The sequence below is a fragment of the Zea mays genome, chromosome 10, assembly GCF_902167145.1.
Source record: "Zea mays cultivar B73 chromosome 10, Zm-B73-REFERENCE-NAM-5.0, whole genome shotgun sequence".
In the NCBI taxonomy this organism is placed as follows: Eukaryota; Viridiplantae; Streptophyta; class Magnoliopsida; order Poales; family Poaceae; genus Zea; species Zea mays.
The window spans coordinates 10,460,770-10,475,092 of record NC_050105.1 but is presented as its reverse complement, the minus strand read 5'-3'; the positions used below and the strand labels follow the sequence as shown (position 1 = coordinate 10,475,092).

At 44.6% G+C, this 14,323-nt stretch overlaps 3 protein-coding genes across 3 annotated transcripts; 2 read left to right on the top strand and 1 right to left on the bottom strand.

Annotated features, from left to right (window-relative positions):
- Nucleotides 1–911: 911 nt before the first annotated feature.
- LOC100282197 (replication factor C subunit 2) lies at nt 912–4,833 on the bottom strand. Its single transcript, NM_001155109.2, has 12 exons — nt 4,648–4,833; nt 4,464–4,542; nt 4,277–4,356; nt 3,198–3,317; nt 3,045–3,114; nt 2,880–2,953; nt 2,679–2,799; nt 2,485–2,547; nt 2,345–2,404; nt 1,841–1,966; nt 1,652–1,735; nt 912–1,373 (listed from the first exon to the last, which is right to left on the bottom strand). The coding sequence occupies exons 1-12, from the start codon at nt 4,689–4,691 to the stop codon at nt 1,275–1,277; spliced, it is 1,020 nt and encodes a 339-aa protein (NP_001148581.2). The 5' UTR covers nt 4,692–4,833; the 3' UTR covers nt 912–1,274.
- Nucleotides 4,834–7,735: 2,902 nt separating this feature from the next.
- LOC100276460 (uncharacterized) lies at nt 7,736–8,193 on the top strand. Its single transcript, NM_001363958.1, has one exon. It carries the CDS (start codon nt 7,820–7,822, stop codon nt 7,994–7,996), a length of 177 nt encoding a protein of 58 aa, NP_001350887.1. The 5' UTR covers nt 7,736–7,819; the 3' UTR covers nt 7,997–8,193.
- A 180-nt stretch (nt 8,194–8,373) lies between these two features.
- On the top strand, nt 8,374–9,112 carry LOC109943120 (uncharacterized). Its single transcript, XM_020545948.3, has 2 exons — nt 8,374–8,547; nt 8,840–9,112. Exons 1-2 carry the CDS (start codon nt 8,402–8,404, stop codon nt 9,033–9,035), a joined length of 342 nt encoding a protein of 113 aa, XP_020401537.1. The 5' UTR covers nt 8,374–8,401; the 3' UTR covers nt 9,036–9,112.
- The last annotated feature ends 5,211 nt before the right edge of the window (nt 9,113–14,323 follow it).

The following is a 14,323-nucleotide window of genomic DNA, read 5'->3' as shown; positions in this document are numbered from 1 at the left end:
GTCATAGGTGTTTGGCATGTCATCCCATTGACATATTTTCACCTCAAGAACTTGACTATCTAATATGTCATAGGTGTATACTTGTTTGCCAGAACTAAAGTACACAACGATGTGTTGCCTTGGTGGGGGGGGGGGATAGGTGTTGTTATTTTATAAAGAACAAGCGCATCTTCACAATTTGTAAATTTTCGAGAGGGTGAAACATTTCGAGGATGTAGATAATGATCCTTAGAATAACACGAGAATGATCCTTAGAATAACACGAGTGGATGCAAATTGATATACTCTCTTCAAGAATTGATACACTGCATATATGAGACTTATATTTACAGTGCATCATCATAATCATCTGCTTTGCAGAGATAGGGGCGTTTCTTCAAGAATTGATACACTGCATATTGATGTGGCATGGAAGTTGATTTCAGCTCAGCTGTGCGCGCTCTGTGGTGGTGTGATTAAACTTGGTCTGATCTCTTGTTTCTCTTCACTCTATATGCAGTATCCGGCATGGAAATTGCTTTGAAGATCTTTCTTATAGTGCTTCTAAGTTCTAACTATACTATGTTTATGTCTACATTTAGAGTGCTGATATCGCAGTCATCTCTGGAGAGATGATCTGTATCTAAGTATTACATATTCTTGTTCTTCAATGTATTTTTGGGCAGTGTAATTGTAGGATCTGCTCTGGATAAATATCATAGCACAATATGGATACTGAGTACTCTGTTGATAAGCCTCCTGTTCTAGTGATCTTGAAGCAAAAAAATGTTGGATGGACAGACTATCAACATGACGTGTGGGAAGCCCTTAGGGAAAACAATGTAACTTTGTTATAGAACCTGTGTCACTAAGTTAATTTTAAAGTAACGTGTTTTCATGTTAATCTTACCTATATACGCAACCTTGTTATATACTGCACCCAAAAAATGTAACTTTGTTATAGGACCTGTGCCACGAAGAAGTCACAATAACAAAATCTGACTGCAATGCCATAGTGCGAAAAAAAAAACGTCAACTGCTGCACTCTGGAGGCGGAAGTAGAAGAGGGAATATAACACACAAGATGAACGCTGAGAAATGTTCATTGTCATATTGGGCATCCATCCACAGGCACAGTTCAGCGGGATTTTAAGTCTGAGTTCATCGCTTTTTCAACCCGTCCGAAGCTACCAACATCAGAGCGGTAGGGGAGGCAGATTAACCTTGGGCGGCATCTAAGAGGCAGGAAAAAGTTTTCGCCAAGGATCGGAACCGCCATTCCTCTTTATGAACTCTTAGAAGACCAGCGTCCGCGGCATGTTGAAAAGAGAGCGGATAGTCTCGCTGGCGACATCCAGCAGCTGTAGATACTCATCTGCCCCATCAACCAAGCACTGCGGAATCATCCGAAAAGGGAAAGGTGAGAAGTGTAATGTTACAGATACTGTGGAAGTTTCAGAGTATGTGATACATGTGTGGATACAGTTTCAGAAAACTGCTACATGATAAAAAAAAAAAGACATGCAACTCTAGAATAGCAGGCTTCATATTTCTCAACTAGGGTGTGGATGAAAAAGGTCCTAGGCTTCCATTTAGAAGAGTACAAGTCATGGGAAACAAGAAAAGGACGAACATGGTATAACTGTAGTGCTGTAATTTTAGTCGGACAAACCTTATCGGTTTCCCCAAGCTTTTTACATATCCTTGCCTTTTGATCATCTGGAATATCATCCGCGCTAACAATAACATCTAGAAACTGCACAGGTACTTCAGTTAGCAGCAGTGGCAGACGAAATCAACAGTAGTAGTAATGAACTAGAATATGACATCTCGTCATCTAGAAACAAAATAAACTGTTGACCTGTGCCATCAGCTGTGAGACCGGATACCCATCTGCTATAATGCTGCTAACTTCCTTGTTTGCCACGTCAAATTCACCAGATCTGCAGGCTGCAAGCAGTGACTTGACAACATCTTCAGGGATAACCTGACAGAGGGAGACAAGAGTGATGAATTGACAAGTTTGATTTCCCTTTGTTCAGGTCACCAGTTACTTTCATGATAAAATCTGTCATGATATAAGGATGTTTTCCCATGGAAAAGCACAATAAATTCTCTTTCAGCATAAGCAATTTTTTGTTGCAATGCGTGTAAAACTTCGTTGAAGGCTAGAACTACATTAAGTTCTGGTGGGACAGCATCATAAAGCATGAATGAACTTTTTATAACCTCAAGCATCAAGCAAAAAATAACATTACTGTCTCAATGGAAATCATGAATTAATCATCATACTGTACAGGAACTAGAAAACTGATAAATTAACCTATCCGCAAATAAAAGAGGATAAAAGTGAATGGTATTGTACCCCAGAAACACTGATCAGGTCACTGGAAGAGATAGAAGATCCAAATAAGCGAGCTGCACTCTGCAACAAACCAAAAGTATATGAACTACAATCAAGTGAACAGATTAATGCAAAAGAATAGATTTGGAGAAAATTTATACCTGAAGGTAGGTTATAGCACGACGAAGATCACCTTGAGAAATGACACTCAGTGTGGACATCGCCTAATTAGAGAATTCAAAGTATGTCAACCTAAGTACTTATTAAACAAAAGAATGCTCAAAACAATTGACCCGATATTGTCATAATAATGTATGACATCTGACTCATCACGAGTAAGGCTAATTTAAATTACCTGAGCATTAAGATTGAGGCCTTCTTCATTGCATATATGCATAATGCGACTACTCATCACTTCTTCTGAAAGAGGCTTGAACCTAAACTTTGCACATCTTGATGCAAGTGGTTCTATTATCCTATAACAATAACAATCAGGAATCACAATAAATCAATAATTGCACCATAGAAATATAATAAGATCATGTTGACAAAATACCTGCTGATATAGTTGCATATAAAAAAGAATCTGGTCACTTTGGAGTAAGTCTCTGTGGTACGCCTCAAAGCATTCTACAGAAGGATATAAAATATCAGTAACTTACCATATATATTAGGTCTGAAACATTTATTACATATAGAAGAATGTTGTGTGGCAATATACCTGGGCATCTTCTGTCATTGAATCTGCTTCGTCAAGTATAATAATCTTGTAAGGTGGGCAGGGATAACCACTGAAGTCCATCACGACAAGAAAACTAGTAAGGAATACAAAGTTGGATGACACTGAAAAGCTTTATAATTTTGATGAGCTTACGCTTTCCGTGCAGTACCAACAGCAACAGCAGCAAAGTTCTTGATTTTCGTCCTCACCACATTAATTCCACGATCATCACTAGCATTGAGCTCCAAAACCCTTGACTTATACAGCTCTGGACTGCATTGTCCAAAGAGGACAAGAAAACTGAGTCCTCAAACCATCTGAGAGTAGCATTGTGTTTTTTTTCAAAACGATACAGTTTCTAATGCCATTTCCTTAATTACTAGCATGAATAAAGCTGAGAAATAAACCACCACATCCACATGCATAAGACAGATGAGAGAGGTGATGCTGATTGTCTGAAAGTTATTCTCAACAAGTTGAAAAATTGAGAGTTAGAAAAAAAAACATACTCTGCTACTTTTGTATTAGTCAGAGTTCCTTTTAAATGGCTATTTTAAACACATATAGTTTAATTTTGATGTTGTTCTGTTGCATCAGAAAAGCAACTTGACAATGTATCATTCGACTCGGTGATAAGCACCAACATATACATGGGTTAGAGGTTGTACAGACAGACATGCCAATCTTCACCCCCAAAAAATCTAAATTTCGAATATTTTGATGGTCCATCCTTGATGGAAATAATCAACCTTCCAAAAAAACAAATTTCCACACACATGTAGAGCCTCTAACAGGACCTCCAACAAATTTGAGCTTTCAAGCTAAAAATGCGTATTGGACCTTAGAATGGGCTGAAAATGCAAGTAAATTAGGGATCTCCGCAACCATTGCTGTTCTTTTCACCATATTAAAAGAAAAAAGGGTATTTTGTTTGGCGCTGAAGGGTATATAATCGTCAGTAATATCGAAGGATCAACTATAAGCTGCACTTATAATTTATATAAATTTTGATGAGCTGGAATAAATCCGGGTTCATTCCTGAGGCCTTGTTCGTTTACGTCGGATTGCGCCCGGAATTGTTCCAGCTAATCAAAGTTTATATAAATTAGAGAAGCAATCCGGCTAGAAATCGTTTCGACCCACCAATCCGACACAAACGAACAAGCCCTGAAGAAGCGAACAGGCCCTAAGAAAGCATACACTAAAAGAAAGGGCCCAGCACAAGGGAATACCCGTAGAGCTGGTAGGCGATGGCTAGTGCGGTGGTGGTCTTTCCCGTCCCCGGCGGGCCGTAGAACAGCATGTGCGGCAGCTGCAAGCGACCAAACAGCAAATAAAAAATCTACAAGGGGCTTCCGCGAATAAAAAGAATAAATTTTGTAGGGGCGGAAGAGGGGTTAGGGTTTAGCGCTTGCTCACGTCGGCGGTCTGGAGGGTGTTGTTGAGCACCCGAATCACCTCCTCCTGGTGAGCCACATCCTTGACCTGCCTCGGCCGGCTGCAACCCCAGCACGAACAGGCGCGATTAGATAGAACCACGAGTGCTCCATTCCAAATTCCGGGTGGGAAATGTTGGGGAAGAGACCGAGGGGTGCGGACTTACTATTTCTCCACCCATGGCTGCGACATCGGCACGAGCGGGGCCATCGGTCGCCGCCGTGCGCGCGGGCGGTGGTGGCGAGTGGGCGGGTTGCTCCTGCGTTTTCGCGCGCTGCGATTTTGGGGTCTCCTCTCTCCAGAATCCAGATGGATTTTTGGACCTCGATGGCCATTCACGGTTTACGGTTTCGTTTTTAGTGTTCACAATTTCGTTTTTTTTATCGAAGCTTGACTTTTGTACTTTGAATTTAGAACCGAAACATATAGTTTTCCTGACTGAAAGTAACGAAAATGAGAAAAACACCGAATTTCGGTCGAAACGGTGAACCCTACTGACCACTCATCCAGGTGAGACAGCTCGTCACGTTCATGAAATAGCATATGTTTTCAAGTAATTCATAAAATAGCACATGTTTCAACAAATTAATTTAGAGAAAACAACGTTCTATCTATATTTTGCATTCTTTCATTGCTTATAGATTGAATAAATTACATATATTCATTTTATAGCCCTCTTTTTTATCTCTTATTTTCATACGAAAAATATAAATAAATAAAATATTTGACCTCCACTTTTATAGGGTTAAAACATATGAATAGCATGAAGGTGGAAGTTTTTAACTATTGAACTTTAATTTATTTATTGGTCTTCGATTGTACTTCATAGCCACTCGTCTTATTTAGAAAAATGCATATTCTTTAAAAAACTACTCCCTCCATCCTAAAAATATTGTTTCAAAGTTTAATAGTTAAATCTAGACTTCTTCATTTATAGAACATATGCGTTTATTTGTATATTTAACACTGTGCTTGCCGTTATAAAAAAATAGAGCTCATATGCAGTGGCGGAGCTCTGTAAAAATAACGCCCCGAGCCACTCTACAAATATAACGATGTACTACTCTTTTTTAATTTTTCGCACTTTAGGGGTAAAAATATTTAAAACAATTCAGTGGAACTGTGATAGATAGGGAAAGTGAATCAGACATTCAGGAATAATTACTCACAATAGAGGAGAATCACGGGCACATAGCAGCAAACAGTCAACACTCAGCACACAGCGATCGCCGCTCAGGTGGTCGCTGCCCATTGGCCAGGGAGGCACTCCGTCCTCGCCTATGAATAAGAAAAGAAAGGGAATCGGGTTGAGGAAGTTGTATAGTTTGGGAGAAGATGTAATGGCAAAGGCGGATTTGGGCGGTGGCGCGGCGCCAGTGCAGGCCGCGCGCGTCATTGCTATAGGGTCGAAGGGACGCTGGAGGCAGGCTGGCGGAGGTGGAGGTGGGACTGGCGGTGGCGGATGCCTGAGTCAGAGCCCGTCCGACCGACTCAGAGGTTGCTGTCTTGTGCCATTGCCGGATTCGTAGAGCCTGAAGGCGTGGAGAGTGGTGGAGGACTGAATGGAGACGGCGCGTCGCTGGCAACGTAGGAAACACAGCCACGCAGGTTTGCGAAATAATTGGAAGAGCCTATGTTTTCGTGACTTGAGCGACTGAGGGAGGCTGCAAGCGCCAGGCTCGATCGGTGCAAGCAGAAGGTCTTTTGGACCACATTTTTGGGCTGAAATGTATTTTTGGCTAAATGGTTTGGTTGAAAAAAATACTTATATATAAAAGGATTTTTGGGTTGCGCCCCGGGCCACGGCCCAGGTGGCCCGAGGCCCAAATCTGCCCCTGCTCGTATATTGGTATGCATTTATGTTGTTCTTCTGGACAAAATCGATAAAAAATAAGGCTGTGAAATGGTAGGGGCATTTGGTCCTTTTTCTTGTGAGGTGAGGAATAGAAGAATGAAAATATAGATGGAGTGTTGTTTTCTGAATTCGTTTAATGAAACTAGTGTTGTTTTTTGAATTGCTTGAAAACGAATACTATTTCCTAAACACTGTCTTAAACTAGCGTTGTTTTGCGAATTCCTCCAACCAGACTACCCACAAGCACACCTGTAGAGTCGCAAAAAAATGTGTATCTCACTTCTCCATTACCGAACCCTTTAAATTTTATAAAAAACTACTGATATTTATAGTGTATAATAAGAATATAAAATATATTTATATAAATATATAAAATTATCCTTGTTTTAATTTATTTTATATATTTTTAGTCAAACTAAAAAATATTTTGCTCCTCAAAAAATAAGATGTACATTTATTTTGAATCAAATGGTTCATTTGAGATCGATCCACTCCAACTTTTTCCAACTCTATTCCAAACTTGTCCAACTACTCCAAGAAAAAGGTGGAGCTAAGTGTCAGCTTCATATTTCGGTTGACCTCCTTGATAATACTTGATAGTCATCTAGAGGGAGTGAATAGGCGACAACCTGAAAAATTAACACTTATACAAAATATGGATCCCAAACAAGTTGTGGAACAAGAGATACAATAATCAGAGTTAGCGGAGATAGTCTTTTTGTACTTGTTGCTTGTTGCTCGAATGTGTGCGGAATTAACTTGAGAGCAAAATAAGTGTCAAATCAAAGCAAAGCACTTAGAGATGAAGTAATTAAGGAATAGTTATCTCGCGTCTGTTGCTCTTGTTGATATTCAAATGACTTGAAGAGCAATATAAGTGATAAAGAGTGAAAGAACCAAGCAATAGATAACGTAGAGGAAAGAGAGAGAAAACCAAATCGCGAGTGAAAGTAAAGAACATAGGAAAACATGGGTGAAATGTTTACCGAGGTTCGGTTCTAAAGAACATACGTCCCCGTTGAGATGTCCCAAAGCATAGTCTCTCTCAAGTAATAGACCGATAAACCTTACGTATGACCATAGTGCATATAAATAATATATGTTCTAATACAAAGTTCTAGAGGCAGTTTAAGTTTGTTTAACAACACAATATATGACCATACATATGTTATTGTTGCACCATTTTTTCCGTTACAACGCACGATCATTTATCTAGTAGTTTGTTTATGATAGTCAACTCACACCAGTTTCAATCAAACGACTTTCACCTTTTTTTTCAGACAGCAGACTTTTATTTTGAGCTAAACCAAACACACCCATTGGCAGGCGCTGTTTATTTTTGTTACGCCTTGCATATTTGGTGGTACACGGGGGCACGGGGCAGATCTCTTGGGTCATCCTCTACGCGAGCGGGCCGCTTCTCCCATCCAGCCGCGCACGGCGTCGCCGGAACCGGAGAAGGGAGGGAGGAAGGGAGCGCGAGATGGACAAGGCCAATAAGCTCAGCGCCGGAGCGGGGGAGAAGGCGACCAAGAGCAGGAGCCACGGGTCCACGGCGCTGTTCGTCGCGGTGGACTACGCGTTCCTGCTCGCCTTCGCCGGCTTCCTCGCCTACCTCGTCGGGTCGCGGATCCTCCCCTCCGCCGCCGGCTCCGCCTAGACCGGCCCGCGTTCGTGGATCTCTCTTCTTTCTTCCACGTTTTTTTTGGAGCCGATGGCTGCGGGAGCACCGGGATCTTGCCGGGTGGTTCTCGTCTCGGAATCGATCTCGATCTGATGCCGCTCCCGCGATGTAATCTGGCGACAATTTGACGAGAAGAGAACTAGCGGTGTGTTTCTTGGCAACTCGCCTGGTAATGTGACGCATCTTTCCTTATTCTGTTGCTACTAGTACTATCCCTGCTCGTGTCGTGTGTGCTGAGAGTCTGAGATTGCTTGGGACTTTGAATGCGGCGTTTATGCCGCGATCTGTGATGTCTGCTTGCTACTGACGCCAATTTAAAGTAAACCCATCAGCTTGCTTCGTATCAGAACCGCGACGCGTTCGACCGCGCTGATCACTGGGATGTTGTCCATCAAGCGTCTCTGGATGCTCATCCTCATGGTCGTCGCCGAGCTCGGACACGACCCACACGCTCCCCGCAGCTTCAGCCTCACCACGTTACCGCCGTCGATCTCGCGCAAGGCGACGTCGCCTCCGTCTGCTATCAGGTACGGGCGCGCACCTCGTCCAGCACCGACTCCACGTTTCCGGTAGTCAATGGCAGCTGGACCACCGTGTTCAGGCCGGCGTAGAACAGGCGAGGGTTCAGTTGAGCTCATAAAAAGGGCAACTACTGAATCCTTGAGATCGTTCAGAATTCAGATGTACTTGCTCTCTACCAGATTCCGCGCAGCGAAACAGTTCGCAAGCTAGATGCAACGGCGCGCGAGCTAATCGTTTTAGGAGCAGTGCGAAACCATGCAGTTTTTCCGGCTGAATCAGCTAAGAATTCCTCGTCAGAACATCACAGGAGCAGTGCGAAACCTCTGCAAGAAAGCTTTGCGACTGGCAATTGCAGCCGGCGATGAGGGGGATACCTCACCATGCGGACGCCGGCCAATGGACGTGGCGGTGGCGGCGGCCAATCTCGGAGCAGGACTCCCACGCGACCACAGCGCGACACGCAGCTCCACGCCGGAACATCACACCCAATTAGCACACCCAATCTCGGAGCAGGTCTCTTGTTTGATGGATGAATGAAGTATGAACTGAATATGATCACCTTTCTAATTATATTACCATATTAAGAATGGTATCTTTAATTCCAAAATGAAATTACAACATTCAAAATAAAATAAAATCAACACTATTTTAGTATTTGAGAAATCCATAAGCACAACGAAAGATTGGGGCAGCTACTTCTCACCTGCTGGTGTCGGTAGAGGATATGGAGGTGGTACTGGTGGATGGTGGTAGGGGCTGGATCACGGCTAGGGATGGCAATGGGTACCCGAAACCCGATAGGTAAAAACCCTATTATGGCACGAGTATAGCGGATTTTGATACCTATGGGTATTTTATTGGGTCATTTGTTATGCCCATCGGGTACGATGGGCGTGAGTATGTTCTCTGTTGCCCCATACCCGCTACCCGATGGGGAACCCGCTAATATATGACACGTGGGTCCGAATTTATATGTCTCATATAAAATGAATTTGCTCTCGCTATTTGCTAACCCTAAAAATCAATGTTATGTTTTGTGTGATTTGGAGGCATGATGTTGCCATTTAATGTTGAATATTATTGAACCTGTGATAAAATTATGTTGGGTTCGATACATTTTTTATGATGGTACTTATTATTGCGATTCGAATGGTCATGTCTATTGTAATGTTAATGGGTATGGGTACCCGCTACCCATGGCGGGTATGGGTATGTCATAATTTTGTACCCATGATGGGTAGTGGGTATGGGTATGAGTCAATTTTTTTCTTAGTGGGTATGGGTATGGCTTCGTGTGCCCACTGGGTACCTTACCCACTGCCATCTCTAATCACGGCACAACAACGTCGTTGGGAGGTGCGGACGGGGGCTTAGCGCGCCGGAGGACAGGACAATGTGGGAGTCCGATGACTCGAGAACACATAGGCGCTGGAGGACTCTAACGGCGGACGTGGTCGGGGGCGCAGCGCGTCGGAGGGCAAGTCGACGGGGGAGCCGATGACTGGAGAATAGGCCTACGGCGGTGGTGCGCCCCTGTGCAGTCTACGCTCAGGTAAAGATATGGTGTGGCCACGTGGTTGACAGGAGGGGTGGAGAGGGAGTGGGTCGAAGTGGTTCGCTTGTTTTTGAGGAATCCCTAGAACCCGCATGCTAAAGGAATATTTTTACTCAAAACCAACCTAACATGTGAACCTTTTGAACCAAACACGGATTGATGCAGGTTCAACCCGTTCCAACCCGCTAACCAAACACACCCTCTGTGACGCGAGCAGGTTGGGGACTTGGGATTGGGGTTCGGGGAGAGCTGAAAGGGAAATGTGCCCTTGGGCCATTTCTAAGTATTTTGGTGATTGAGTGCCAACACAAGTGATTAAATGTGAATCTATGCCCATGGATGGACAAAGTGCAAATCAAGAGTAAAGGTATGTTTCTAAGCTTTAGTACATTGGTTTTGTGTACTAATATACTTGTCTAAGTGTTAGAAACAGGAAGAAGAAGAAAAGAGGAGAGTTGGCTGTGTACAGCCAAGAGGTTGTTTCGGTCTGGGGCACCGGACTGTCCGGTGGTGCACCGGACAGTGTCCGGTGCGCCAGGTTGCCTCGAGCGAAGTGGCCGCTCTCGGGAATTCGCCGACGACGTACGGCTAAAATTCACCGGACTGTCCGGTGTGCACCGGACTGTCCGGTGAGCCAACGGTCGGCCGGGCCAACGGTCGGCCGCGGAATCTGCGCGCGACACGTGGCCGGGCCAACGGTCGGAAGGGGGCACCGGACTGACCGGTGTGCACCGGACATGTCCGGTGCGCCAACGGCTCCCAGATCTGCAACGGTCGACTGCGCTGTTTAAGGAAGGAAATCGGGCACCGGACAGTGTCCGGTGTGCACCGGACTGTCCGGTGCGCCCGACGACAGAAGGCAAGGACAACCTTCCTGGTTTGTTCTCAACGGCTCCTAGCTGCCTTGGGGCTATAAAAGGGACCCCTAGGCGCATGGAGGAGAACATCAAGCATTCCTACAACATTCCTAAGCACCAAGACATCGATTCCACGCATTTGGTTCATTGTGATAGCATCTAGAGCTCTTGTTGAGTTGTGAACTCATTGAGTTGTGTTGCGAGCTCTTGTTGCGACTTGTGTGCGTGCTGTTGCTCTGATTTTGAGTCTTGTGTGCGTTGCTAGTTTCTCCCTTACTCCGTATTTCTTTGTGAATCTTAAGTGTAAGGGCGAGAGGCTCCAAGTTGTGGAGATTCCTCGCAAACGGGATATTGAAAGGCAAAGCAAAACACCGTGGTATTCAAGTTGGTCTTTGGACCGCTTGAGAGGGGTTGATTGCAACCCTCGTCCGTTGGGACGCCACAACGTGGAGTAGGCAAGCGTTGGTCTTGGCCGAACCACGGGATAAACCACTGTGTCATCTCTGTGATTGATCTCTTGTGGTATTGTGTTTCGTTGAGACTCCTTCTAGCCACTTGGCAATCATTGTGCTAACACTTAACAAGTTTTTGTGGCTATAAGTTTAAGATTTCTCAAGATCACCTATTCACCCCCCCTCTAGGTGCTCTCAATTGGTATCGGAGCCGTTCTCTTCAAGAAAAGGACTAACCGCCCGAAGAGATGGATCCTAAAGGCAAGGGGATGGTGATCAACGACAAGGAAAAGGAGTCCTTCGTCAACGAGCCAAGGGATGACAAGTCCAACGACTCGGGCTCGGGCCACAAAAGAAAAGATGGGAGGAAGAAGAAGACAAGGCGCATCAAGGAAATTGTCTACTACGACAGCGACGAATCTTCCTCCTCCCAAAAGGACGACGACGACTACGACAGACGAAAGACGGTTAACTCAAACTTTTCTTTCGATTATTCGCGCATCCCGCATAGTTCAAATGCTCAATTGCTTCCCATTCCACTTGGCAAGCCCCCTCACTTTGATGGAGAGGATTACGGATTTTGGAGCCACAAAATGCGTACTCACCTGTTTTCTCTCCATCCAAGCATTTGGGAGATTGTGGAAAGTGGAATGAAATTTGATAGCTCGGATAGCCCTATGTTTATTAATGAACAGATTCATAGAAATGCACAAGCTACTACTGTATTGCTAGCCTCTTTGTGCAGGGACGAGTATCACAAGGTGAGCGGCTTGGACAATGCCAAGCAGATCTGGGACACCCTCAAGATCTCTCATGAGGGAAACGACGTCACCTTGCTCACCAAAATGGAGTTGGTGGAAGGCGAACTTGGACGGTTCGCGATGATAAGGGGGGAGGAGCCGACGCAAACATACAACCGGCTCAAGACCCTTATCAACAAAATAAGGAGCTACGGGAGCACGCGATGGACGGACCACGACGTCGTCCGCCTAATGCTAAGGTCATTTACCGTTCTTGATCCTCATTTGGTGAACAATATACGTGAAAATCCCAGGTACACCAAGATGTCGCCCGAAGAAGTTCTTGGGAAATTCGTTAGTGGGCGAATGATGATTAAGGAGGCAAGGTACGTGGATGACGCCTGGAATGGTCCGATCAACGAGCCGCAACCCCTTGCTCTCAAAGCAACACGAAGCAAGGAGGCGCTACCTAGCAAGGTGGCACAGTTTGAGGCGACCGGACTTAATGATGAAGAGATGGCCCTCATCATCAAAAGATTCAAGACGGCGCTAAAGGGTCGAAAGGGACAGCCAAGCAAGACTAAGACCAAGGGAAAGCGATCATGCTTCAAATGCGGTAAGCTTGGTCATTTTATTGCTAACTGTCCCGACAATGATAGTGACCAGGAACACGGGAGCAAGAGGGAAAAGAAGAAGCATTACAGGAAGGCCAAGGGCGAGGCACATATCGGAAAGGAGTGGGATTCGGATTGCTCCTCCTCCGACTCCGACAATGAAGGACTCGCCGCCACTGCCTTCAACAAGTCATCCCTCTTCCCCAACGAACGTCACACATGCCTTATGGCAAGGGAGAAGAAGGTTTATGCATCCGGGGGTTCAAGCTGGATTATCGACAGCGGATGCACAAACCATATGACGGGGGAGAAGAAGATGTTCACCTCCTACGTCAAGAATAAGGATTCCCAAGATTCAATTATATTCGGTGATGGGAATCAAGGCAAGGTAAAAGGGTTAGGTAAAATTGCAATTTCTAATGAGCACTCCATATCTAATGTGTTTTTAGTAGAGTCTCTTGGATATAATTTGCTATCTGTTAGTCAATTATGCAACATGGGGTATAACTGTCTATTTACAAATATAGATGTGTCTGTCTTTAGAAGAAGTGATGGTTCACTAGCTTTTAAGGGTGTATTAGACGGCAAGCTTTATTTAGTTGATTTTGCAAAAGAAGAGGCCGGTCTAGATGCATGCTTAATAGCTAAGACTAGCATGGGCTGGCTGTGGCATCGCCGCTTAGCACATGTGGGGATGAAGAACCTTCACAAGCTTCTAAAGGGAGAACACGTGATAGGTTTGACTAACGTGCAATTCGAAAAAGATAGACCTTGTGCAGCTTGTCAAGCAGGTAAACAAGTGGGAGGAGCGCATCACAACAAGAATGTGATGACCACTTCAAGACCCCTGGAGCTGCTGCATATGGACCTCTTCGGACCTGTCGCCTACCTGAGCATAGGAGGGAGTAAGTATGGTCTAGTTATTGTTGATGACTTTTCCCGCTTCACTTGGGTGTTCTTTTTGCAGGATAAGTCTGAAACCCAAGGGACCCTCAAGCGCTTCCTCAGGAGAGCTCAGAATGAGTTTGAGCTCAAGGTGAAGAAGATAAGGAGCGACAATGGGTCCGAGTTCAAGAACCTTCAAGTGGAGGAGTTCCTTGAGGAGGAAGGGATCAAGCACGAGTTCTCCGCTCCCTACACACCACAGCAAAATGGTGTGGTAGAGAGGAAGAACAGGACGCTAATCGATATGGCAAGGACTATGCTTGGAGAGTTCAAGACCCCCGAACGATTTTGGTCGGAAGCCGTGAACACGGCTTGCCACGCCATCAACAGGGTCTACCTTCACCGCCTCCTCAAGAAGACGTCATATGAGCTACTAACCGGTAACAAACCCAATGTATCTTACTTTCGTGTATTTGGGAGCAAGTGTTACATTCTAGTAAAGAAGGGTAGAAATTCTAAGTTTGCTCCCAAAGCTGTAGAAGGGTTTTTGTTAGGTTATGACTCAAATACAAAGGCGTATAGAGTCTTCAACAAATCATCTGGTTTGGTTGAAGTCTCTAGCGACGTTGTATTTGATGAGACTAATGGCTCTCCAAGAGAGCAAGTTGTTGATTGTGA

What these genes read in the sequence shown, in the direction of transcription:
- LOC100276460 (NM_001363958.1), top strand. Translation starts at nt 7,820, where the DNA reads ATGGACAAGGCCAATAAGCTCAGCGCCGGAGCGGGGGAGAAGGCGACC.
- LOC109943120 (XM_020545948.3), top strand. Translation starts at nt 8,402, where the DNA reads ATGTTGTCCATCAAGCGTCTCTGGATGCTCATCCTCATGGTCGTCGCC. An exon ending in TCGCCTCCGTCTGCTATCAG is followed by an intron (nt 8,548 to 8,839) that starts GTACGGGCGCGC and finishes ATTCCTCGTCAG; the next exon opens with AACATCACAGGAGCAGTGCG.
- LOC100282197 (NM_001155109.2), bottom strand. Translation starts at nt 4,691, where the DNA reads ATGGCCCCGCTCGTGCCGATGTCGCAGCCATGGGTGGAGAAATA. An exon ending in ACACCCTCCAGACCGCCGAC is followed by an intron (nt 4,357 to 4,463) that starts GTGAGCAAGCGC and finishes GGTCGCTTGCAG; the next exon opens with CTGCCGCACATGCTGTTCTA. An exon ending in ATCGCCTACCAGCTCTACGG is followed by an intron (nt 3,318 to 4,276) that starts GTATTCCCTTGT and finishes TGGACAATGCAG; the next exon opens with TCCAGAGCTGTATAAGTCAA.